Source organism: Melanerpes formicivorus, unplaced genomic scaffold (assembly GCF_026170545.1).
Source record: "Melanerpes formicivorus ecotype bairdi unplaced genomic scaffold, bMelFor1.0.p_v2 SCAF_6, whole genome shotgun sequence".
NCBI lineage: Eukaryota > Metazoa > Chordata > Aves > Piciformes > Picidae > Melanerpes > Melanerpes formicivorus.
Genome location: NW_027142358.1, coordinates 13,358,022 through 13,385,668, shown reverse-complemented (window position 1 = coordinate 13,385,668; position 27,647 = coordinate 13,358,022). Strand labels below are relative to the sequence as shown.

Below are 27,647 nucleotides of genomic sequence, written 5' to 3'. Positions count from 1 at the left end.
CTTCTGCCTCAGCAGTGCCTCCAGGATCTACTCCATGATCTTACCAGGCATAGAAGTAAGACTGACTGACCTGTAGTTTCCTGGGTCACCCTTCTTTCCCTTCTTGAAAATGGGAGTTATGTTTCCCCTTTTCCAGTCAATGGGGACTTCCCTGGACTGCCATGACTTTTGGAATATGATGGAGAGTGGCCTAGCAACCTCATCCGCCAGTTCCCTCAGCACCCATGGGTGTATCTCATCACACCCCATGGACTTGAACACTTTCAGGTTCTTCAGATGGTCATGAACCTGATCTTCACTCACTTTTAGTATAGAGGCACTTGACCCAAGTTTTTATTAGACAATACCAGAAAAAGAGATAACATCTAAACAACCTCTGCAAGGTACAAGACTCAAAAAACCCCTGTTCAGTACTGGGTGAAACACCTTCACGTTTTCCTAAGAGCTGCAAGCCTGGAGCCTGGATGGCATTCTTCTATACAAGGATTTGGTACCAGGTGTGAAGGTTAGATTAGAAATGCTAGAGGCAGAGCTGACCAAAAAAAAAGGCAATGAAGGTACATTATTATTATTCTATCAGTACACCTCACTCTTAAAAATACATGACTTTACTGTTGCAATGCATTAGGACACACATACAATCAGTTACTAGATCTCAGTGGTACTAGTACTAGAAGCAGTTGTACAATCATTCCAATCTCTGCATTACATAGCATGGCTGCTCTCTTTCAAGCTAAACTAAACTAGCTGAAGAAAACTACTATGACAAGTGTTATGGAAATTACCTCTCCTGAGAAAACATTTCTTCTAAGTGGGAGGACGACACGAGACCTCCCCATTTGCTCCAGTGGAAGTCCAGTGCAAGTCAGCCAGCTTGATTTCAAGAGTTTTACCCAGTGAACTAAGGTAACAGGCTGACTTTGCACTGAACTCGTTAACCAATTTATCAGCTGTACTGTGTTAGTGGTCATTAGCAGAAGACAGGTGGCCAATGATGTGCCATACCACAATCCACATTTAGGCATTCACAGCATACAGCTGAGACACTTTTAAAGTAAGACGAAAGCAGTAAAACCTGTTTGGGAATCTATAAAGTGATAATCTCGTCTATAAAACCATGCATTCTTCTAAAATGCTGAATTTTCTACAAGGGAAAATAGACATGGAAAAGAAATAGCGAAAAATAACTGAAAAGTAGAAAATATTTTTTTAATGTTACTTTAAGGGTGGGTGAGTTTGCAGTAGCTACCTTGGCACACAAGGTAAATACAAAATTAAGTTCAGCAGCCTTAAGTTTCAAGCAGGTATTCCCCCATGTAGCCAAGGTGAGACCCTTCTCTAGAATGTGAAACAGAACACCACAGCTTCTTTCCCCATTAGGCCTCCTGTAAATGCATGGTCTGAGTAAGGTGCTTCAATTAGATTTCAAATAGTCTCCTTTGAGTCCCAAAGACAGATGCACCAGAAAAGTTGTCTCTAGATATGCAAATCCGGGGTTGGTGGATGCTTGTATCAAAAAATATTATCAATAAAACAGGTACTCTCAGGTTCTACAATCCATGTGTTTTGTGCCAGAGATAAAATGTCTGCTAACAGAAGAGGAGAAAACAACAAAGCTGTTCAGAAAGCAAAGATAAGGGCATCAAGAAAGATTGCAAATTTGATATAAAAAAACCCAAACAAACAACAACACACAAAAAACCCAGTAGTGAAATCAAAGCTACTACAGAACGGACAAATCTGCAAGATAAGTCAACCCAAGGGAGGAGATCCTTTTAAATTGCGGAGAAAAAACAGCAAGAATCACTGCTTCCTCTTGGGAAGCAGACATGATGACCCAAGCAGAACAAAGGAAACATTTCAAGTCTTGGAAGATAAAAGCTACAAGCAAAGCATAAGCAATTTCAAACAATTCTCATATGTTAAACGACTTGCAAAACCCAGGTCAGGAAAGGATTTTGCCAGGCTACTCTATACCTGATCAAGCATATTTAAACCATTCTGAACAAATCACATCTCATCTACTTCTGCTATGTAGAATAGACAACATTGATGAGGACTATCCTACCATTTTAGATCCTGCTTTACATGAATTACAGGTTTGACTTTTATAGACCTTTTGTAACAATTAAAACTTTAACATTAATATAAGAATTCCTGCAGGAACAACAATCAAAAAACTCCCTAACCCCAAAACAGCCAACACAAGTTATGCACAAAAGCACACAGAAACACCAGTGGAAACAACATCTGTGCTAGCAGAGCTTCCTGACACAGGTGCATGCATAGCTACATTACCTAACCTTTCCTAACACAGGTTAGGCTGCAATAAGTCACAGTAAACAATTGTTCATAAAAACAGATCATGTTCAGACTGAGCTATTATTCCTTCAGTACAATAATTCAGTTTCCATGATAGACAAATACAAAAGGAACTGCTTGATTAATCAGCAAAATAGGGACCAGGAGAATACCAAACAGTTATTAAATGGAACTGAAATAAAAAAACAACTGGGCCAAGCACTTAATGTATTTCTTACCTGATTACATTATTTCCATCAGGTTACTTTTACATCACATGCATATCTAAAAATAAACTGTACGTACAAGTGAAAAAAATGCAAATCTCACAGCAAGAGCTAAGAAACAGTACAAAGGCAGGATACATTGCTTTTGCTATGTATATCTCAAGAAAAATGGTACACTAGCCTGCATTATCTTTTTAGAGATGAGTCTACAGCTTTGATTTTACAGCTCTCTCCAGTCCCCATCTCACATTTCCCCCTCACCTTTCCTACTGGCAGCAGTCCAAAATGTAACAGAGTGGAACAAAGATGGACAACTATACATAGAAAAAGGATATGAATAAAATTAAGACAAGCACTTCTGATGACCAGTAAAACTAACAAGAATAAACAGAATGCAATCTTGACCAATGAAGGAGGTACATGGGGGTGTTATTAAACCTGTTTTACAAATCTCATTTTTAAAATGGTAAGTATTACATGGCTTTCACAGGAGTTGCCATGTACAAAGATACTATAGAACGAACTAAGAATTTCTGCTTGCTTTGACTACCAGAAAAATGCCCCTTGACTTAAATCAGTAATGTATTCTCTCTCTGATACCCCTTTAAACCAAAAGGTGATGAAAACTCTCAAAGATGGGCAAGAAAAGCAAGTATTATATTTAATCATCTCATACCTAAATCAGAAAGGGAATATCTTCAGGAATTCATTAATACACTTGTAACCTGTATAAGCAGTAAGGATACATTTCTGTCTGCTTGCTGGTTAGTAGCTTTCAAGCACAGACTTACAAGACAGGTAGCTAATATCAGGCTGGATGCTAGGAAATACACCTCTTCACAGAGAGGGTTATCAAACATCGGAATGGTCTGCCCAGGGCAGTGATGAGTCACCATCCCTGGAGGTGTTTAAACAGCATGTGGACCTGGCACTTAGGGACGTGGTTTAGTATTGACCCTTCAGTGCTGGGTTGAAGGTTTGACTGCATGACCTTTGAGGTCTCTTCCAACCCGCTGTTTTCTGTGATTCTGTGATCGGTCCCATACAATTACCCAAACTTCATGCAGTATTAAAGAATATAGCACATCTGCAATGTACTAGGAATATCCTTCAGTAGTCTTGGGACAGCTGAATTGACAAAAGAAGCTGCCCCGTGCAACCAGTTCTGGTCCAGCTTGACTACATGGAGAATGAAGCATCTGAAAAGCTGAAGATTCAGTGCAATATTCAAATACCGATTCCCAGCTGTCTTAAATTAGCAAGCATTCCTCTGCTTCAGATTGATCATTCCATGCCATCTTATATGAACAGAAAAAAAACCCACAATGTTCTCTGTGAAAAAAACAAGGAATGCTAAAAAGTAGTTTATATTTTATTTTTTTTACAGATGAAGGAAACAGATGCGAAACTACGAGTTCCTGGTCCCTCTACTCAAGCAATGTCAATCCTAAAAAAAACCCAAGCAATTCCTTTACACTGGAACACCTGCTGTACCAAGTCAGAAGAAAGTTTCAGCTGTTTGTTTTTCAGATTTACCCACTCCAAACCAATTCCCTGCAAACAACCTCAGCATTCACAAAGCCAGCTGCAACAACAGAGAACGGTAGCCTCTGCTGGAGTTCACCTCCGCAATTTTTTCACATGCTGTGACAAACCAAGAAGGTTAGATAAGGCAAGAACAGGGATCAAGTGATGGAGAATGGATGCTACATACAATGCTGCTGACTGATTATTAATCAAGCTTGCTCAGAAAAGATGATGCAAGGGAGTACTCTGTCCTGAGCACTCCTTCAGTTTTGTTTTCTCTCAGGATTTTTGTGTTTTTACCATGTCCACATACTCATAACAGGCTAGCAAGTGCTGCTAAACTGATCTAGAAAAGCAAGGACAGGGCACTGTAATACACTCATCAGGTATTTCAGGCACAGTTAGCCACAGGAAATATTCTAAAAAAAGGGCTTTCTCCACTAGGGTTCTATGGCAGGATGATATTCTCACTACTCGAGAATGAACATCTATATATACTCACACACAAACAGATACACAGCCTTTTTTTTTTCCTAAATAACTGAAAACCCAGAGAGAACTAAGTGATCAAACAATTAGCAAAATACTCCAGAGAGCAAATCGAGGTTCAGTTTGAATCACTGGTAAACTGATTTGCTCACAGGATAAAACAAGCAACCAAAAAAACCCCAAACCAACCACACACTATCAGGGTTACTTGGTTATATTTTTTCTGACCCTGTAATTTACATGCTAAATTTGCACATTACCCTTCCTAATGCCTGTGAATAGCACAGAAGGAAAGTTACCAACTAAATACAGCAGGTGTTTATTATTTAAATTAGGAGCAGGTCTGCTTCTTTTCTGTTTTGTTCTTCCTCCACTGCTATTGCCTCCATAAGCTTACTAACAGTATTAAACCCCTAATGGGATCTGTGTTTACAAGATTTCCTTATACCTCTTATTTCCTCAGCTAGAATTATACATCTCTATATGCATCCCATAACTATTCTTAGCACAATTTCACCGCTGCAGAATGATGTAGGGTGCTCCAAACCTCCCTTTCCTCACCTCCATCTGTGGAGGTTTGAATGGGGCAAGACAAAGGCGCGAATTCCTTTCCCCTCTCCCGGTGGCTTGCACACGGAAAGGTAAAAAAGGCGCCAATCTTCCCGCCAGGAGCTGAAGTCCCTCATGTGTATTCCCACGTGTATTCACCCACACTGGGATCTGGAATTGCGACTGGCTAGCTTCTTCATGCCCAGTATATATTGGCACTGGACACATTGTCTAGAGAAGTCTTAAACAGAGTGACCAGAAAGCAGTTCTGGAACTCACGTTGGGCTTGGACTCACTACATTCGCGGCAAAACTGGAGAGTTCAGCCTGTAGCAGGCAGACCTGGCTTGTCCCCGGACCGGCCTACCCTGGGGTCCTGATTCCTGCTCCATGCAGGAGCAACCCTGCCTGCTATAAACTGCAGCTGTTCCCTGGAAACGTGCCAGCAGTGCGGCTTCTCTTGTGCTGCTAAGACAACGCTGCTCCACGAGATTCGACTCGTGGGAGCCATGTTAAGGAGACTTTAACTTTGGCGGGTCCCTTTTCCTTTGGATTTATCCACAAACTGGATTATAAAGCTTGCAGTTCTGGAGGCTGTCGCCAAGGAGAGATCCAGGGACCATCTCCAAATGCCTCTTTCACTCTCATGAGTAAAATCCAACAGTTGAGAATATGAATAAGCAACAGAACTTTTTCATTAGCATTTATTGGATAAGACTGATGAGATTCATAGCCAAAAATCCTTAAAAATACAAATCCCAGATGAGCAAATTGCAATCCTGAATGGGGAACCTCACACTTAATTGACAAGACTGCAGCAAATACTACCAAATCAATTCCTTTGCAGCCAGCAGGATGACATTTTAAGAGTAGCCTTTTTTTTTTTAATGCAATGCGAAAAGGTTTGTTTTATCACAAGAGGATGTGACATTCACCCCCAAAGTCTCCAACACCTACAGCAAAAGCCATAGCACAGGGTCAAATTACATCACAGCAGCAAATTCAGGCAAGTCAAAATATTTAATAGCTCAAACTACCTTTTTGTTGCTGTGTTTACATTTCCCTCTAAAATGAGGAAAATATTTTATTTGGAAGACTGCATAAACACATCCTGAGACCATGACTTCTGGCTTCAAGATGAAGACATTTTAGGAGGCAAGAGATAATTTCTTCAATAACACACTCCTTAAAATACATCAAAATATCAAACAAATGACACTCTTCTGATATCCATCCAGGCCTGCCAGACTAGAATACTAAACCACACTGTAGATTTATAGTGGATGAGCAGGTGATTTTTTTTCAAGTGCCAGTAATTATAAACCTGCTAAGAATTACAGTTCCCTTCTGGTCATCTGAATTAAAACAACAACAAAAAAAACCAAACACACACACACAAACAAAAAACTAAAACAAAAAAACCCACACACACACAAACACACCACCACACCATCCACCAAAACTTTAAACGTAAAAGTTTCTTATGAATCCATTTCAGAATAGTTTTCTACACTCACTCTCTATGTGCATACAGAGCATTAAAAAAAAAGGCTGACTTAACTCTTATCATTGCTCACCTGTTAGCAAAAACTTTCTCCAGGCCTAGAAAGTGGTCATGATCTAACTTCAGAAAAGATTTGAGATGTTCTAGTTTCCAGTGCCCCTTCTCTTAAAGCTAAATCAATGTTGAAACAAGCACATGCACACAGATGAACAGCAGGGGTTCTTACATTAGCCTACATTGTGCACATTAATTTATGGAGCATTTACTTTCCCTCAATTTCTAGAGGCTTGTGGGGAAATGAATCCTTTTTCTTCCCACACTCTCTCCAAATGAGACCTCTCTCCTGAAATCAGACCTCCCAGCCCTGTACCACACAGATGAGAATGTGAGAAACATGGGAAGTAAGTTCGATGCCCTCTGACTGCCAGACCAGCTACTCAGATCACCTTGTCAGATGATCCAAATACAATTCTGTTTGGCAATCTCCACAAAATGAGCCATAAACATTCTTTCATCCCACTCTGTTAGAGTCCTAATGCAACAACAGCCCTTCGTGATACTGTTAACTCCAGCCACAACTTAATCAATAGGGAGAAATTATAATTAAACCAAATAATGTAGTACTGGCATTACTGGGGAGCTTAGTACTGCTGAGCAGACCTGTGCTAGAAGAACAAGGCCAATTCTTTCTCCTACAAGACTTTTTAAAGGAGTAAGAACATCTCCTCAAGGCAAGAGGCTACAATGTACATGAAGATGGAGGTAAACTCAGTACCTCTTAAAGCAGCTGCTTGCTTCTACCCCTCCCAACTTCATCTATGGTTTCCTGTGTCAGCAAGAACACTTCTGAAGGCAAAACATCTGAAGGAATTCTCTTCAGAGCAGCACAAGATGTTAATAAGAAAAATAACCACTCCTGTTATGTTATTCCTCTTTTCACCACTGGTAAACATGACTAAAGAGTTTCAATACACCCAAGTAAATTTTACTTGCCAAGCAGACAACCTGCTGTGCAATCAAGCCTCAAAGATCCCCTTGCAATTAGTAGACCAAAGAAAAGCTGCACATCTGAAAACATTTTCAACACTCCAAAAGTCAGCTGGCTGAAAACCAGATTTCCCTTCTTTCCTTACAAACTTGACTTCCTTATGTATTTAAAGCATCATAACTCCTACATAATAAAACAGATCTCTAGAAAACAAATGGTTGAACTAAGTCTTCAGAACAAGACAGAAGTGGAAAGCTGCAAGTTATATTTGGTAACAGAAAAACTCTTGTGGGGGAGGGGAAGGAAACAAAGAAGAAACCAAAATCCACTATTTGGTTTCCTGACTCCAGGACAGAAAGACCAGCACATTCTTCCATCACTAAACTTAAATTCCTAAGATCATAGTCTCCTAAGTTGTGCCTCATGGTTCACACTAAATTTTGGTAAACTTTTACAACTCACCTACATAAAACATCTGCTCTGAGCCAATGTCAGAACCTCTCCAAACACAAGGCAAATCCAGACCAGCAAGGTTATTTTACATTAACTCTGTTGCTTCTTCTATGCAGTAACTGTGAAAATCTCCTGCACAAGGCTGTGCTGAAGAAACTGTAGTATTTGATGTTATGTCCATGCCTTATGCCAGATGAGATCTATTTGTCTCTTCATAAGGTCTTCATCTCAAGAGCAAAATCCTGGTAAATTCTTTCCTCAGCTCTCACCTACTCTAACATGACTGAGATCCCAAACTAATTCCAGCATTAAGCAGGCATTGCCCCATTCACAATTTGACAACCTGCTCTGGAAATGCAGACAGGAGAATTCTTAATCCAAACACCCCTGCATTTCCCTCCCTTAAAAAAAAAAAAGAATTCATTTCATAAAAACAAGCAGCCTGGGTAAGCGACCAACAGCTATTAGAAATCCTAAAATGAACAGCAGATTTTTGTAAAGCAAGACAGACAGTGCTACAAAACACTGTATTCATGCCAGTGCTGGCCAAGGTTTCATGACAAATTGGGCAGCTTGCATTCAGAATTACCCTACAGCTGATGAAGCAGATCAGCTTCAGGCAAGTAATTTCCCCTTCACTGTTACTCCTCGCTCTCTCACACCATGCAGAAACCACATAACCAGGATTGTGCATTCAGAGCACAGACATCAAACAGCTCCTATTTGCAGAAAGCAAGGCTCAGTACTACCAGTTATTCCCATTTCTGCCTCATACAAGGTATTTTAAAAGCACAGATTTCCAAATTCTTTCCAGTAGCCTATGGGGGAAAAAAACACCAACCAACCAACAAAACCTTCCAAGACCATCAGGGACCAGGCATTTTTCTGAATGTAGATGATGCCAGACTGCATCACTGCTAAGGACAAACCTCTGTCAAGAACTAGTGATATGTTTTCAGATGCTGAAAGGAAGTCATACGAAACACCATGCAACCACTACTGCTTAATGTGCTGCTTTCTACCATGAGTATCCATCCTTTAGTGTTACATGCAACATTAATCTCTAACCAGCTTTTTTCCTGTGCCTAAATCCCAGAACAGTATCACATGGCCACCAAACAAATGCACTGGCAAACACCGAATCATTACTGAGCATATCAGAATGAGATCAGGCCACTTTTGTTGGGGCTGATGGGAAAGTCATTGTCTGAAAAGAGCAGCTCAAGAATGAGGCATTCTCACCTCCAGGATAAAAATAAATAAATAAATAAAAACAACAAACACACAAAAATCATCTGTCAAGAATTAAAAGAAGATATCACATCTTGGTATCATCAACAGGAAACCATTACAGGTTTAAAAATCTGCTTCATAGACTGTAGTCGAAAGGAGTTAGATATCCAAATGCTTTTGAAAAAAAAAAATCTTACCTGACTTCCCTTTTTATATTCTTTGGTTTTGTAAAATATCTCTCTAAATCTAAGCCCAGGTCTATGGCTTTATGAAAGATTACAAAGCCCACTCAGCAACATCCTCCAATTCTGTGTTCTTCCACCACAGTTCAAAGGTGCAGCACAGCAGTCCCTGACCAGCCTGAACCACAGCAGTGGGACACAGGTGTACAAAGCCAGCAGTCCCCAGCCCTCTTCAAGCTCTCAACCCAAAGCAATTACATTTCCTCTCACTCAAAGTCAGCCATCCATCTGATCATTTCTTAGTATCTTATCGTTGGAGAAAGTTCCTCCTCTAACAAGATATCATTCTCTTTCACTTCCCTTGCATCACCTATAGAAAGCACAAAAGGGGGAAACAAAACTGGACACCGCAGAACACATAACCTCCATTTTTTTCATTCTCTCAAATATATTCTCCTTTCCAGCATCCAGCTTTTCTCCCACAAAGGGACGGGATTTCTTTTGAGGACAGATTTTGTCTTCCTCCCTCCATCTTACCCATTTATCCTCTGCCTTTCTTCTATATGCCAATCCTTATCCCACATGAAAAGAAGAAGCTTGAAAGCTCTACTATGTGCCTCACAGCCACAAACCAAACCTCACAGGAAAAAAAAAATAAAGACAGCCACAAAAGTCACTGAGGTATCAAGAAATAACACTCAGGTCCTCCTACTCACAGCAGCAGAATGAGGATGTTAACAATTTGTTTAAAGACACTACTCTGCAATCTTTTCTGTTTTCTCTCTTCTGTGGAAGGAGAATGTCTTATCTTTCAATGTTTTTCAGTGCTAACCACACATCAGTAGAGATTTGGGTAAAAACAGAAGAATCAACACAGAGTTCCCAGTATCTTAAACACGTTCAAGCTTCTCGTAACTGATACTGGTAAATACTGACATTTCCCCTTCTTGGGTTTTTACTGCAATACAGAAACACTTAAAATGATTCATAATAGCAATGATACTTCATTAAAACCAGGTAGTTTTCACAGCATCACTTTTCTCAAAATACACAATTCCAAAAGATTTTAGGTAATAGGAAGATCACCACTTGACCAAGCTCCTTTATTTCATTCTTTTCAAATACAGTATGTTTTCAGCTGAATGGAAGCAAATATAGGTGAATTAATCAAAAGAGCAGTTTCCACAGGCCTTATCCATGATGTTTAAAGAACCATCAAGAAATATGCTCAAAACCATATTTTTTAGCATTTTCTGTTAAAAATGCTACACAAGTATCTACAGCCTTGCCAAAACATTACTGCCATTCTACAGGCAAAGAAACCAGGGAGAAATGATGCATCAAATTATCAGAATTTTCTGGTTGGTAACCCTAACTCTTAATTCTCAAGACCACACAGCCTCACTTCAGAGGAGGTAACTTAGAAACATCTGATACGGTATTTTCAAGTAAGAACCAGTGTTTTAACTGTTTTACATACTATGGATCACTGCTCTTGAATCTTTTTTTAAGTTTTAACTAATTGATACACATGTGCTTTGGATTTTACATTTGGAGGGTTTAGAAACACACAAACAGAAGGAGGGAGGAAAGCCATTAATACAGTGCATTAAAGTAAAGTTGCAAAAATAACTTCTAGTTAGATCAGTATCTTAATTTACTCTTATAACTTGCTTTACATTCTTACATTTAGATGACAAAGAAAAGTTGTCAGTCTAAAAAGAGCAAATCTTATGAACATTCTTATTCTTTAATAACTAAAGAATCAATTGGGTTTGACTCTTGGCAAATGTTACTTAAAAATAAAAAAAATAAACAAAATCCCAGATTAATTATAGATATTCTAAATAGCCAAACATTTACTCTGAATGTTCACAAACATTTTTTGAAGCTGTACATTCCTTTCTTCCTCTGGAACAAAGTACTGTATATTAACTAGGACATCAGACAATGGTCTCTGATCCCAGTTTTATAACTAGAGTAAGAGAACCTCTTCAAATCACTGCTGTCCATTCCTGTTCCCTCAAAGACATACCAGGGGAAGAGAAGGTTTTCTTTGCTTGTTTAAAAGACTCCCCTATGATCTTTGCCATTCTTTTTTTTTTTTAATAAATCTTAATTTCTTGTTTCACATTCCCTACTGTTAACATTTAATGCTCTGTGTTAACCCTTCCTCAGCATACTAGAACCAACTGTATTACCCAGCAACCACAGACTATGAAGAACTTGATAGGGCATAAAACCTCTCTCCTATTCACCAGACTAACACTAATGCCTAGATACTTTTCCTTCTATTCTACAAGGGTTTAAAAAAAATATGAGGACACCTTTGTTAATATCAGTAGCTAGTAAGGTAAATTCCCACTTTAAAAAGCCTAGACATCATAGCCAAACAAATGTTCATAAACTAAGCTACAAAAAAGCAATTGAGTTAACCTACCAATGAGGGAAAAAAATAATCCATTTGACTACTTAAACCATCTCTAAGACTCTATCAAGTTTTCAGAGCAACTGAAATCACTGAATATATATTTGCTTAAAAATTAAGCTCACCACAGTTATTACACCAATGCCACAGAACAGATGTGGACTGGAGTACATACTACTTCAGAGAATGAAAAGGGGCCTGGCCTCAAGTCAGCATGTGAGTCTACTTCCACAATTCATATAAAGAATAATTTTTACTTCAAGTACTTTGTATTTGAAAAGGTTTGGTCAGTTCACTTCTTTCCTCACTAAAGCCACAAAAAATATAGACTGTACAAAGGTGCTACTTTTCCATATATAGGTTATGCTATGGTTTTGTTGGTGCTCCTCAGACTGAGCTGGAACTCCCAAGCTTGAATACATATCTATTGAATCACATTTAACTGATGGCTCTCCAAGCATACAGGTAATGCCACTGTATTAGGATTAGGGGCAACACCAAAGCAGAGCAAGAGGAGCATGGAACCAACAACAGCCTAATGCAATTCATGAAGCTAGGAGGACATGTCCTCCTACTGAACAAGACTGGCTTCAGAAAAACTCCCATCACTTTCTGAACTAAGCAACATGCAAAGAAGTCTCCAATGGTCAAGTGAAAAGTTACAAAACCCACAATGCAGAACGTCAGCAAAAAACAGACTGAGAAAACACCGGTTCTGAATTAGAGTTGGCCTGGAGAAAAGGAGGCTCTGGGGAGACCCTACAGTGGCCTTCCAGTACCTGAAGGGGACCTACAAGAAAGCCAAGAAAGGACTTTTTACAAGGGCTTGTAGTGATAGGACAAGACAGAATGGACTGAAGCTTGAGGAGGGTGGATTTAGACTGGATATTAGAAAGAAATTCGTTACAGTGAGGGTGGTGAGATACTGAAACAGGTTGCCCAGGGAGGCTGTGGATACCCTGGTCCTTGGAGGTGTTTAAGGCCAAGTTGGTTGAGCAATCTGGTCCAATGGAAGATGTCACTGGCCCATGGCAGGGAATTGGAACTAGATGATATTTAAGGTCCCTTCCAGCCCAAACCACTGTATGAATCTCTGAAAGAAGATGCATCTTAAGAGTAACTAAGCTCAATTTTAAAATCCTCCAGATGTTTGATCAGGGCAAGAATAGTATCTTCTCCTACGTGTTTCATAATCAATCTCTTTTACTCCTGGTCTTTAGCAGCAACATTCCAGAAGTTGCAAGAATTATTATTTTTTTCTGTTTCATTCCCCACTGCTTCACTGATAGGTGACTTCAAGATACACAGAGGGCACATGGCACATCTCAAAGCACAGGGCTCTCTGTCCTGGCTAAAAGACACAGAAAACTACTCCCCTGCCTACTCTTCCTAATTATAGCAGCAGACTAAATTCAAATACATTAATTAAACAAGGAGACAACTTTTAGTGTTGGCATTCAAGTAAGTGAAATAAGCAGTACTTTTAAACATGAAAACCCCTAATTTGAAAGCATGAAAAGGCTGGTTTGGCATGCGTTATTCTGTGTAAAACACTAGACAATCAGAAGACATTGGTATTTCATTGTTTAACTGCATTTCCCCAGATAGCCACACACTTGAAAACTGAAGTGCAGCCTGAAAGAAATCATGAGATGGTTTGTCTCCATTTTGGTTTTTACCTCAGGACAGACCTAGTTACCTACCGCTAAAAAATCAACAGATACAAATAAACTCAAGCAAACAAACACAAATTTGGGGGTGGAGGTGGTGAAGGAGAGAGACTGATAAAGGAAACAAAGGCAGAGCACAGTCTGGATTCTCACACGCCTTATCCTTGCTTGCACAGAGTTAAACACACCACAGAGAAGAACAACCTCTGTAGCTCCAGCCAGCCTGAAATGCAAATAGAGCATCTGGGATCTCTGGACATTCTGAAACACAGGGATCTCCTCAAGGTGAAAGGAAGGATAAAACAAACACAAAGAAAAATCCATGGAAGCTGGGAAGAAAGCCGAGTAAAAGGATGAGACAGGAGAAAATGAGACATTTCCCAGCAGACAAGACACTTCCCAGTAGAAAGATGAGACATTAAAACAGCAGAAAAATGTGCAACACTTCTTGTGAGACAAACAGAAGCTTATCTAAAGAAAAAGGCCAGATCACAAGCGTTACAACTGGACTAGTCATCAAAATCTCAGCAGTATTAAAGCATCTTTTCCTGGTAGTTTCTTTGTGTGATTTCTCTTGTATCAGTTTCTGAGGAGAGGGTACACATACTCAGTTATCTCAGAAACACACCAGAAAATGCAAATGAAGAGACAAATGTGTGAGAGTAATTCAACTTGTCATCATTCCAAAAGACATAGGTATTACTGCATTGTGAAAACACCTTTTTGTTTAGCAGAGACTTCTAGATAGCCTCTGAAATCTGCATCTCAGCTCTGAAGCAGTGCATTTAATTATGCCAACCAGTCTTGATAAATGATTGTGTCTAGAGTTTCCCTGTGGTGTCTTCAGCTCTAATGAATCAATGTCCCCTTTGCACCTTGTATTACAACCCAGTAAATTCCATCCTGAACTTGACCTCTCGCTTCTGCAATACAGCAAGTCAGCATCACCAGTCACTACGGAATGGAGTACAGAAGCAGACACAATTTACTAGGATGAGAAACCTGTTTTCCACTAGTATCCAAGCCTTCACTTTCAGATTGTCTTTACTGTTTGGGCACCTAACCTCTGTTTATTTCATAAGCATTTGTGGTATCTTCTCATCGACATTTATATTTTTAAAAATGCTGTTGCTTCTAAAGCTCATTAGGGAGCTAAACAATACTTCTGCTCAACATCTACTGTTTTGGAGTTTTCATGTTACTAGTGAGCTTGGATATGCTAGAACAGATATATTTGGACTCAGATTTGGCATGTGTTGTACTGAGAAAAAAAAACACCACGACAAATAAGACGTATTACACCTGTACCTTCCGGAGGCCTGAGGTGCTTACCTAATCTCTTAATACCAGAGGCACAACTGAGGTAGGAAGAAAAAAAAATAAATCGGTTGTAACTTTATAATACACAGTGACAAAATGGCAGCAAAACACTTAAGTCTTCATTTCCAGCGTCACCACGCTCAAGGAGCAGACCAACTTTGGATGGCACCAACATTCTTCTCCAAAAAGAACATGAGTCTGAAGAGCACAGTAGTAATTTGAAAGAGCCTACGTGTTTCTCCGGCTGCTTTCTGCAAATTACTACTAGAGGAAGGGTTAACTCAAATTAATTAGTTACTGGCAATCCCAAGGAAGAAATGTTGCTAAGTCACCTATTCTTTGCCTGTATAAATTAATGAAAATCAGTCACTGTCATTTTACCAGTGTAGACACTGCTCAGATTTTGATCACTGTATCCCTCACCTCAGGCTCTGTCTATTCTTTGCCAATGATTCCCTCTCTACAGCTTATAGTTGAGGCACTGTGCTCAGAACTTAACATTGTGGGCACTTTTAACAGTTTGGAAGAACCTAAATTGTCTGGAGCTGGATAGCGAGAACGTTTTCTAGGAGATCACTGCCTACATCAATTTTTAGTTAAGTCTGATGGGGTTTTGCAATGCATATACAATAGTTCAAGCTTAAAATGCCCATAGAAAATAGTTTCAATACAACTCATCAGCATGCTTCCAGCAGAAGCTGGTATGAGTAAGTAAATACAAACTGAGCAACAAATATTGTGAACACACTATTTAGCGATCATACAGTATTTCTAAGTGTTTGGCAAACAATTATGCTTCAGAAACTGTGAAACAGAAAGGACTAAGAGTGGGAAAGAACTTAGAAGTTTTCAAGAATAAACAAAGCCTCAGTGGGTTTGGGGAGATAATGAGCATACTTGAACATTTACTCTTAAGACCTCCATCATAAAAATCTCCCCGTGATAACAAAACACTTGCAGAAACACTAGGCTTATTTCCATTACAAATTAAAAATACAACAGTTCTAAAAGGTGAGAAGGCAAATGAGTAGATCATAAGTTTCTGGGAAAGAAAAGACTGCCTAGAGAAAAGTGGAGAAAAGGCAAGTGGGTGCATTCATTAACAAACTGGTGGGATGCAATTTGATATGGAACAAAGCCAGTTGGAGCCACAAACCAACTTGTGGAACCTGATGGTTCTGTGTACACTACAAGGACTTCTTCAAAGCATCCATTCACCTTAACTTCAGAGCAGAATCCCATTTCTACCTAGTACAGCTGAAAGCTGCTAATCAATGATATATACAGGCAATGGCCAAGTATCAGTTTGAAGCATTAATCCCATCAAAAACAACAACAACAAAAAGGAGTAAATAAAAACACCAAGGAGTAAAAAAGAGCAATCAAGGTAGTCAAGCAAAAGAACAAGCCATTCCTACAATACAGGTTAAAAATTATGAAAGAACTCCCAGTATTCCCAAAACTGGCATGCTTTGAAGTTTCCTCTGGGATTTCAGTACAGGTGAAACAGTGAAGAATGAGTGCAGTTTCAAAATCTAAGGACATCCATAAAGTGGATGCAATGCATTCCTCCTTTACGTCAGCAATTCTACATTTAAAGAGAGGGCTCCTTTTCAGAAAGTAACATAAAAAGACTTTAAAAGGACTTCACCATAGTGAAAATTGTATAAAGGAAATGTAACCAGTTACAGACCTATCTTTATGATGTACCCATTCAGGATACCTCATTTCATAAAGAATTCCTTTTGAAGGCTCATTTTGGAGAAACTCAGGTATTTTTTTCCACCTTCCATCACCTTTCCAACAAACTGAGCCTCTGTAGTGAATACTATGTATATTTGCAATGAGCTACCCCAAGCCTTATTGTTAAATTTACAGTAAGTATATCCATAATATTAAAAATACCCAAGAAGAAAATAAACAGCTGCAAAAAGTAAGAAAGCTGTCTATGGATGGTTCAAGAACAGGACTCCCCAGCCAGCCGCACTCCCATCAGTCTCAAGGGGACGCTCTTTGAACTAATTAATGAAGAATTGGATGCTCACAAGGAAACTGAAAACAACTGAAAAAAGCTAGAAATCCTTTTTATTACATAACTTGTCTGGCTGATTCCAAATCAAAACACAGGCTGAACTCCAAACTGAAGGGAAAAGGCTAGCAGAATATAGTCCATCTTGTTTTTCTTTAGCATTTTACACTCAAGAACTCAGCGTCTAAGCTCATTTTTTGTTTGCACAGGCAACTACAGCAGAGGCCACTGCCAAATGGTAAACTGTGGCAATAAAAACAGACAGCTCAATTCATAATTACCACATTTTAGAAGACTCACTGCAACTGACAACCTCAGGATCTGGCAAATTCTCAATACTAACTTCTTCCTGACTACAAAAACACTGTCAAAAGAGAGGAGTTAAAAATTATAAAATCTGTACCAGAGATCTGAAATGCAAGGATATTCCAGATGATGAGATTCCTCATCACACCAGACTTGCTTGCAATTCACTGTGTACAGTAAAGTACTCGCAAGCGTTCTATGTTAGCAGCATCATACGTGACTTTGCAGAGCAGGTAAATAATTATTTAGGCAGCAAGTCCATGTTTGCATACTTCTCAAAATAACTCTGATCAGAACCTGGGATTTGCCAGCAAAGGCCCTAAAGCAAGCAACAGTATCCTTTAATAACAGCTCTCTTGTTAAAGTAAAACTTTGGTACAAAAGAATTAAGTCTCTCAACAGACAAAGCCTAAAACATGTGAACCAAGTACAAGCAATACAGCCCTTGCCGATGTGGTTTGCAGAACCCAGAAAAGCAACACCTCAATGTGGTGTAGCTGACTACAATTATTACAATAATGGTAACTATTGTGCTTCTTATATCAGGCAAGAGACTGAGAACAGGAAGAATGTACAATCTACTTAAGTGATTTTTCATTTTAATGCAACAAGTGGATGACAGAAGAGAGTAATTGTTGCTTGCTTTTAATTCGGTCAAGAGAGATAAAGGAACTAGGCCAGGACCCAGGGAAAACACACAGTCGTACACCGAAGAGTGGAAAACAGCTGGCTGAAAGCATTTCCAAGTTGAACAAATATGATCACCTTTTCAAGCACCACTCTGACCTGTAGGTCTGTACAAAGCAGTTTCATGTGCCTATGCCAAAATAGATGTCTGTATTGCCACAGTGATATGTTTTCAAAACTTCATCTCCTTTTCAGCAAGTTAATGTATACAACAAGACTTAAAGCAAAACATGAAGCTAACGTGTTTTGCCTTGTGCCAAATGCTTCTTTCTGTTGTTCAGGACTCGTGTCTTAAAAAATCCCAACACAGTGGCAACAATGTTCCCTTTCATTACACCAGGAGAATGTTCCACAGTAAAACGAATGCGCCCCAGCAGCAGGATCCAAGAGAGCTACTCGAACATCTATTGAGCACTTCCCTCTCTCTTGTTTTGGGTGGTTTGGGTTTGTTGGGGTTTTTTTGTTTGTTTCCATCCCACCCTCAACTACAGTTAGACTATTCTCAACTAGGAGACACAAGCAGTTACATACCCAGGACTAGGCATAGTTCTCATATCTACTGAAGATTTTAAATTTAAGCTGCTCTGGAAAGCCTATGGTGAATGCAAAGTGTAGTTTCTGGTCCTAATCCAGTGACAAATGAACATGTGTCCATAATGTAACATGACCAGACTTCAGCACAATTCAGTATAAACTGTGTTCTCTGTTCATCTAAGGCCAACATTCAGAAGTGAACAAAGTTTCACAGTTCCAGAGTGGGAGATGTTAATGAGGCAGGTGATGGTCACAAAGGTCACCAATAACAGGAAAATTGCTGACACTGAATTGAAAGAAAAGAGATACAAGGAAGAGTAGAAAGAACTTGTGTAATTTCCATTAACTGTACATCTGCCTCTGCTTGGTATAACCACCTGAATTATAGGGTCAAGATGGGTCAGGATAAAATAGAAATTGTGTTTCACTTTAAAACAATATTCAAGCAAAGAGCTATTAGCTAAATGAGTTTTAGGGTCATTATTGTTATATATTTTCCTGTCTGCTATTAAATGACTATCAAAGGAAAGGAAATATAACAACTCTTGAAGTAGACACACCATAATTTGCTGACTTCTCTGTAACAGTCTTAAGGCCCACTTGCTCTACTACTGCCAAAGAAAGTATGTTAGTTTAGTACAAAAAAAGACAAACTTAATGAAACAGACAAGGAAAACAGACTGCTCTATGCAATGACTTACATGGATCTACATGAGTAGCTTCATAGCAGTTACAAAAAAATATATGAAGCCTCAGTGTATATCAATCCATGCAACTGGTTTATTTAAAGCCAAGTCTGTAGTTTATTCATAAACGATTTTTCAGATTTCCAAGCGCAAGCCCACAAAATGTACTCAGGAAAGCAGAACTACTATACAGTAGGGCACATGCAGGTGAAAACTCACCCAAAAGATAGCTTTGTCTAAGTTTCCAGTTTCAAACTTCAGTCAAAAATATCTTGACAGTGATCCTAACTGCAATCTCTTTGCAACTTCTTTCTGAAGATCTCCTCACCCACCAACCTCCCTTGCCTCACAACTTCCAGGAGTCCAAAGAGCATCACAATGAAACCAGCTGATCTCACCTTTCATTTTGACAGTGGGAGAATTGGGTCCAGCCGATTGCTTCCTCCATCCTCTCCAGTTTTGGCAAAGGCTCTCTGCCTCAGAGATGAAGGAACAAAGAGAGTCTTCCTCAAAGCGATCGGAGTCTTCAAATGAAAACCTCTCCCCGTCCTCCCACTCTGCGAACATGAGATCCATCACATCCGACAAGCGACGTAGGGAGAAAAGAAAGAGCGAGCACTGCTCACTTTAAACAGGTGGATGGACTTGAGGGCTTCTGCAATACTTAAAATCTCAATTTGAAGTCGATCCCCATATTACACCACCAGGAAAAAAAACCCGCATCTGAGGTGGAAGAAGCAGGAAATCAACTACGGGATAGCTCGTAAAAATCCCAGGGGGAAAAAAAAATCCAAGCAAGCAAGTTCTTAAAAAAAGTTGGGGAAAAAATGCTTATGTCCACAAAATACAGTCGAGGCGCGGGGAGTTGGTGAGTCTACGAGAGCTGTCTCCAGACGGGACAGGTGCCGGCCGGAGGGTCTGAAAGCTTCCAACGCCAATGGCCCCGAGACTAGAGAACGAGAGAAGGGGCCGGTTTCCTTCGCCGGGGCTCCTGCTGTGGGCAAGCAGCTATCTGTGCGTAGGGCCAGTCTCCCTGAGGTTGTGCTTTTCTCACTCTCGGTGGAACCGGAGTGAGGGCGAAGGCGGGAAGGGGCTGCGGAGGTTGGGGGGGAACAACTTCCCTCCCCCTCGCGGAGGCTTAAAAACGGTTCGGGGGGGACGGGGAGCCCGCGATGGGGGCGGCGCGACCTCCTAGGGGCTCGTCACCGGCGCCAGAGGGCGGCGGGCAGAGGCTCCGGCCTCATGGGGGCGCGGGCGACGGCAGGCAGGGAGAGCTCGGCTCTGGTCGCCGGCGGATAGGGGCAGGAGACAACCTGTCGCCGCCGCCGCTCCCGTCGCGGTTGGACCCCGCGGCTCTAGATGCCCATGGCCAGCGGGGCCCCGCGCGCGGACGCCCCCCCGTGCCCGGCCCGGTGGCGGTCCGCTGTCCTGGCGCGGCGGCGGGTCCCTGCCCGGCGCGGGCACCAAGATGGCTCCGCGCTTCCCAGCTTCACCTGCGACACCGCCCCCCCCCCGCACCAGCTGAGCCCTACTTCCTCCGCGGTGTTTCCGGCTTCCGCCGCCGGGCCCCAACAGCCGCACGGCATGCTGGGACAGCCGGGCGGTTCGTCGCCTGGCGGGATAGTTAGCTGTCGGGCCTTGCTTGCGGGTTGGGAGTGGGCCGCATCTCCCGGAAGGGCCGAGCCAAGAGCCAGACCAGCCCCACTGGGCCAGCGAGGAAGGGGAGAGCTGAAAGGACTGTCTCTGGAAAAACGAGTATCTGATGCCCGAGTTAGGCTTGCTGTGAAGGCAAGCGTCCCGAGGAAAAGGCCATGGTGCTCGGTGGGGGCCTGGGCGCTGTTTTTTAACAAGCGGGTGCCCCCGGGGACAGGCCGAAGCTGCGAGGTGGGTTTGCATTGAAGGGGTTATAGTAAAATGAAAGCTTGTCTGTTGTGCCAACGCATACAGCCAAAGGCAGCGGGAGTGCACCAGTTATGCAAAAAACGTGGGTTTATTTTTTTTTTTCCCCCAGAACATATTGCAGAAAAGTTGTATGAGGTAGAAATAACTCAGCTGTGCTCATCTGTTTGGAGATGAAAGAAATGGTAAACTTTCCAGTAGCAGAGAACACTTGCAAGAATTAAGTCCTTGTCAGAAATACTAGTCACACCACAGTGACCTCTTTCCTCGAGCCAAGAAAGTCCCTTGTTCTTCCAACAGAAGTCTGAAGGAAGGAGGCAGGTGTCTGGGGAGCGCAGGAGACCAAACAACTTCAAAATTAAAAGATAAGGTAACTAGCCTGCCAGTTACATAAGCTGCAGGTTGGGGATGGTTATCCTACTCCCACTGAAAGAGGGGAGAGGGATAGCTGAGGGGTTTTTATAACTTTAATTTGAAGATCTAGTTCATTGTGAAAGTAAACTGAAAATACCAAATTTTCTTTATGAGTTGTCAGCCAAACAGCTATAGGCTGGACCTGCAGCTACCGTCCTATATTTGTATAGAGGGGAAAAAGCAAACAATGGAGGAAAAACAAAACAGAAAAAAGAATGACATTCTAAAGAATGACATACTACATAATGATAATCGTAGAGCTGAGAGAAACAAGTGGGTCTGGGAACATGATCTCCCTCATCTTAATTCACTATAGTCCTTGATGTGCACCATAAGTCTCAAACTATCTGCATGGCTTTGTTCTTACATATGTAATGATTGCCAGTTTACGACTGTGAATGTAAAGCTATATTACTAAAGTGGTCATCAGCTGTCAGATCTTTCAGAGTATAATGTGGCTTCTGGGAAGGGCCAGAACCTTGAACAAAGGGAGGTGGTAGCTTTCCTACTTGTAAAGAAGAATGGAGAGTTCACAGTCCCCCTATTCCTCAAATCTTTCTCACAGACTTCATCTAACAATGTGTTGCTTGTCCAAAGCTGCTGTTCTGAAAATACTTAGAAAAGTAAATTCAGGGGTTCCTCTCAAGCAGATATCTGAGGTAACAGTCAGATGCATGAGAAAAGTATTTACTTCATGTCTTTTTCCATAAATAGTTTTTAGCTGAATAAACTCACAACATTAATAGGCTTGCTGTGCTTTTTTAATTCAGACACTTTGGCCATCAGGTTGTATGCAAATTTTCCAAATTCACAGGAAGAGCTCATTTTTACTCATGCACACATGCACCTGGCAAAGCTTGAAATCTGATAGGTGATCTTTATTAGTCTGTTACACAAAACTAGGCGTATCAAACTATTAGTTCAGGTTCTTTGAAATGCAGGGGCTCTTCCTTGGAGAAAAGAGAAGAATTGCCTAGAACCTGTTTTTCAGCTAGTAAGGAATACTCTTAACGGTAGTTGTTGTAATTACCCTGAGAGGTAATGACACACAGTTGGGTGATTAAGTAATTACCATGCTCAGTCCCTTTCTATAGTGTGTAGAGGCAAGCAGACAATGATACTCAATGGAGCCTGGGGATTTAGAGCATCAAGCAGAGCTCTGTCCTTAATTCTACAAAATCAAAATGTTTAGACTTTGGTTCCACAAAGATAGCAATGATAGAATACTTGATATCCTCAAAACCACCACAGCAGTAGGTCAGTGCTGAGCTGGTGCAAAGTGACTTTTCTGATAGGAAGTTCTCCACCGATGTCTGAAGGGGAATCTCCATCAACGTAGCTCTAGCTGTTGCCACACCACCCTACACATCTGTTACTTTAATAACTAGCCCATGGGTTCTTTTATCATTGCCTATGATCTGAGGTTCAGAAATATCACTTCTGCTTTTTCAGTTAGATTTACTTCTAGGCCTCTCTTACCTATGAATTTACCAGAATTGGAGTTTAATTAGCCCTCTGCCAAACTGCCTAGATTAAGACTACCTCACAATGGAATGTAATACATAACAAAAACTTTGACCTTGTGATCAACACAAAATGGCCCTCAGTGGTAGCCGAGGTCAAAACAACAGTCAGTGCAGCATGCAGATTTGATCATTGCCTTTGTACTCCTGGTAATGTGTCATTTTCCTCAGGTATAGCCCACTGCACTCTTAACCAGGTAGGGGTATGGGACCTGTTTGGTTTTGTGAGGAGAACATTTCCATACATGAGCTGGTCTGTGAATTTGAGGAGTGATGCAGGTGCTCACATAGACACCTCAGTAACCTCAGAAAATGCAGAGTACTGTCTTGGTCCTGGACTCAGAAGGTAGTGTCAGTAATGAATGCTTCTTGTCAGCAGGGTTTCTGTTTCACAGTTTGAAAAGGATTATCCTCTCTTAAACTAAGATGCAGAAATAATTCCCGAATTCAATAGGAATCTTACAGGGCAGTGTTTGGGAATCCCCAAATTCAAGGACGATTTGCATCCTCCAGTGGAAAGAAAGAACAAGGACACCATGAGAGGAGAGACCATGGGGGAGCAGGCTGATGCTTTTCATGACATCAAGCATCTGAATCAAATGCTCCAAGAAGATGCCCACTGTCTAGAAGCTGGGGAGGGTGGAATAGGGAGACACTACTCCAGGTAAGAAAGCCTTGCATAGTACATCCATTCATTAATTTGAGATATTTCTGTTTTGGCTTGATTTGTTTCTCAATAGTCTGCCAAATGCTGGGCTCTTTGCCAAGAAGCATCTCTCAGGCTCTCTGATCCTGCCATTTCTGTCAAGTGGGTACTTGTACTGCATGCCATGTTCCAGCCACAACCCCCCAGCCTGTCCATCTTGGCAGGGTATAACTCATGCTGTCTCCCCAGCCTTGGTCTGATGAGGCCCAGCACTACTCTACTCCAGGTATTCTGTTCCTTCCTATAGTTTCTCTTGAACTCCCCCTGTTTGATGCAGCTGGCAAAAACTTTGAAGCAAATGAACGAATACATGCACAGAAAAGACAAGACAAATTTCTACAGTATGCAAAATTTTGTGTGATGAAGTAAGAATTGTTTGCCACAGGGTTGCTGCCTATTTCTCAGTGCTGAATACTGAAAGAACACGAAGAGATGAAAATGGCTTTTCATGGTTTTTACCATGTTAATGGCTGGTTAATGCCAGGCTGCAAATGACATCCTGACACTGTTTTGGTGTTCTTGCAAGTCTTTTTCCTAGGTGGTGGCTAAGGTTAGTAACAGGTTGTTCTTCCAAGCCACACCACACACCAAGGTGCACTGTGTACCCCACAGGTGCACTAGGCCAGCAAATGAAGGCAGGACTCTGTGCAAGCTAGGCACAAGGCAGTAAGCCACAGCTCATTGTGGCAAGCTCAGTCACATGTTCTGGTGTTAATGCCTGACTGGATCAAATTTTTACTGCCACATAACCTGTTGGTGCACACCACCAGCAGCAATTTGAGAGAGAGACATACCTGCCTGATTATGGGAAACATCAACAGCAGTCTGGGCAAGGGTATTGCCAAGAATCTGTGCCACATGAGAAAGCAGAGATACATGAAGGTATCACAATACCTTGTACACATTGTGGTACTTGAAATGGCACAAATGGGCATGGGGATACTGTGATGGCATAAACGTGGTGCTGCTCACCACTATCTTTTGTTGACATTAGTGCAACACACCACTGTTGGCTTTTACCAGAATCCAGTAGAGAATATACCTTATATCAAGAAAGGCAGAGGAGAGTAGGAACAGTAGAGAACTTTAGTAATGTGATATGCTTCAAATTTTAAGTGGGTTTCAGCATGTTATGTTTAATTGCAATAAATTGGAGCAATCCTCATTCCCATTCCTCCTTCTTCCAAGCTTTGAGATCACAAGTTGTGGAAACTTCCAAAGAAATCTTGCTTTCACTTTCTCAAACACTGCTGGCTGAAAGCATGAGAGAGATGATGAAAGTAATGAGGAAAGGAAAGCTAGGTGAACATTTGCACTTCTATTTTAAAATGCAGTTCAAAAGAACGAAGGGGGAAAAAAAGTGTCTTCTGACATAAACAGACCAGACCTGGGTGTGTTGTTCCCCTGGCAAATGTGAGGGAGTGCAGGTGTGATTACTTGCTTTTCCTTGGCCTCAGGAGTATGGGTCAGAAAGGCACAGGAGTTCATAAAACACTCATCCATTTTTTTTGCAGCCAACTCATTGCATGAGAGAGGCATGGATTTCCCTTGTAGATACCACAACAATTATAGTCACTAATGAGGAGACCATGAAAAATAGCATCTGACAATTTCAGTAGTCCTCTGCTAAGAAGAAAGAAATTCAGTAAGAAATCCAGCAGTGATGACAAGGTTGCCACTAAAATGGTTTCTTCTTTACAGGGATATATTTTTGGGATGAGGGTGTTTTTTTTTGGTTGGTTTTCTTTCCCTCTTTTCCTTGCTCTCATTTCAGAAGAAGGAAATTGCTCTTCAAAATTCCATTGCTTCTGTTGCTCACAATTTTCAGAATGCAGCATTTCATGAGACACACAGTAGTGCTCACACATACCCTGAAGCAGAATTGCAACACTTATATTTGTTTCCTGTCTTAAGCTGTCACTAAAGACCACAGATCAAAGAGAGCCTGCATTGCACCCCAGAAACAGCTTTCTGCTGGTGAGTTGTGTGGTAGTCTAGAAGTCATAGCTAGCATAGCTTTGTTTCTGAGCTTTTCAGAAGTAAAACACATCCTCGCTCTGGCTTGAATCTAACAGAGAGTCAATAACAAAATAAAGCACTCCAGAGATTTTATGTCTGCTGATGCAGCAGGACCCAGCTGTTCAGCTGCATTCTGACTCGGCAAAGATTTCATTGTCTTTTTGCACGCGATACGACACTCGGAAATGACAAGCAAAGGCAAATTTTTAAAGCATTCATATGGCTTTGTGTCTGAGTAATACATTGAGTGTGCAGAAGAATGGTTTCCTGCACTCAGCCACTCTGACACTATAGCAAACTGGAAATAATTCCTCCTAGAAGATCACTGTTAACAACAGATATTAAACCTCCCTACAGACCTCACAAGACACTGGGCTTGTAGAACAGATGGATAAATACTGCATTAGCACAAAAGAAGGGACAGCGCATAGCTCATTCCCCTTGCTCTGCTTCTATCTAGACAAGCAGTTGTGTAAGACACACAGAGCTTTACCAGACACTGCATACTGGGAAGCTGAAAGCAAAGCTGCCCTGAGGAATCGCAAGCTCTGGAAAACAAATTTCCTCCATTTGGACTGAGCAGTTTCCAATCCTTGACTAATCCTTTCCACAAGAGACTTTGAACTGATGATGTCCAAGGTTCTCTCTTTGGAATCTTATAGAGTATGAACATATTCCTGATATTAGAACCTTACTAAAAAGTGAATTCATTGTTTGTGAGGTGTCTGGTAACTACATACATAGAGGAGAAATGGAACCAGTAGGGGAACGCTTTGCAACAGCAGTTAAATTTTTTGGTTTAAAGCAGGAGACAACAATTATGTCTAAGGCTTTATGTATAAACATTACTACTCTTCAGAATGCATAAGATGCCATTTATATATAATAATACCTGCAAGGGTTACTGAGCATATTTTGTGTGGTATCTTGTATTTCACAGGTTAGAAGTATTGTTTTACTCTTCCCTTCACTGTAACCTGCAAGAGCATTTGTTTTCTTTTTCACACTTTGTTCTTTCTTCTGCCATTAGCAAAGGTGACAGTCTGGCATGCTTTAATATACACTACAAGTTCACAAATAAATTCAAGGAGTAGCATTGAGCTAAAAGGAACTGGAAAGAGATGTTTGCCATTTCTCCAAGAGATCAGGAAATTGCAAGTTCTCTTTTTTTAAGTTGATACCACATTTGGACATTTCATAGAATCATAAAATGGTTTGGGTTGAAAGGAACCTTCAAAGGTCATCTAGTCCAATTCCCCTGTAGTAAGCAGGGACATCCTCCCCTAGATCAGGTTACTCAGAGCCTTATCAAGTCTAACCTTGAATATCTCCAGGGATGGAGCCCTAACTACCTCCTTGGGCAATCTGTTCCAGTGTTTCCCCACTCTCATAGTAAAGAACTTGTTCCTAACATCCAATCTAAATCTAGCCTTCTCTAATTTCAAACCATTGTCCCTCATCATATCACTCCAGGCCTTCTTAAACAGTCCCTCTCCAACCTTATTGCAGACCCCTTGAGGTGCTGGAAGGCTGCTATTAGGTCTCCCTGGAGCATTCTCTTCTCCAGGCTGAACAACCCCAGCTCTCTCAGCTTGTCCTTATAGGAGAGGTGTTCCAGCCCCCTGATCACCTGACCATCTTTGTGGCCCTCCTCCATGTCCTGTCTAAGATGAGGTCTTACCATAGGAAAGTGGCAGAATCACCTCTTGACCTGCTGGCTATGCTTCTTTTGATGTGATTTGCCTTCTGGGCTGCAAGTGCACATTGTTGGCTCACGTCCACCAGAACTCCCTTTTCCAGAGGGCTAGTTTCTATCACCTTATCTCCCAGCCTGTAGTGATAATGAGGATTGTTCAGGCCCAGGTGCAGGACCCTGCACTTGGTCTTGTTGAACCTTATGAAGTCTTGTTGAACTTCACAACGTTTATTCAGCCAAGGTGAAAAGATGGTGAAAGCAGTAACCTCTCTTTCCTT

General features: G+C 41.1%; 1 protein-coding gene across 2 annotated transcripts in view; it reads right to left on the bottom strand.

The window, feature by feature from the left end:
- Positions 1-20,602, bottom strand: part of ZSWIM8 (zinc finger SWIM-type containing 8) — a 62,482-nt gene extending 41,880 nt beyond the window's left edge. For both annotated transcript variants that reach the window (XM_068139829.1, XM_068139830.1), the window contains exon 1: positions 19,511-20,602. In XM_068139829.1, the coding sequence (XP_067995930.1) occupies positions 19,511-19,688 (178 nt within the window). In that variant the 5' untranslated portion in view covers positions 19,689-20,602. The remainder of the gene's footprint in view (positions 1-19,510) is intronic.
- Between the last annotated feature and the right edge of the window lie 7,045 nt (positions 20,603-27,647).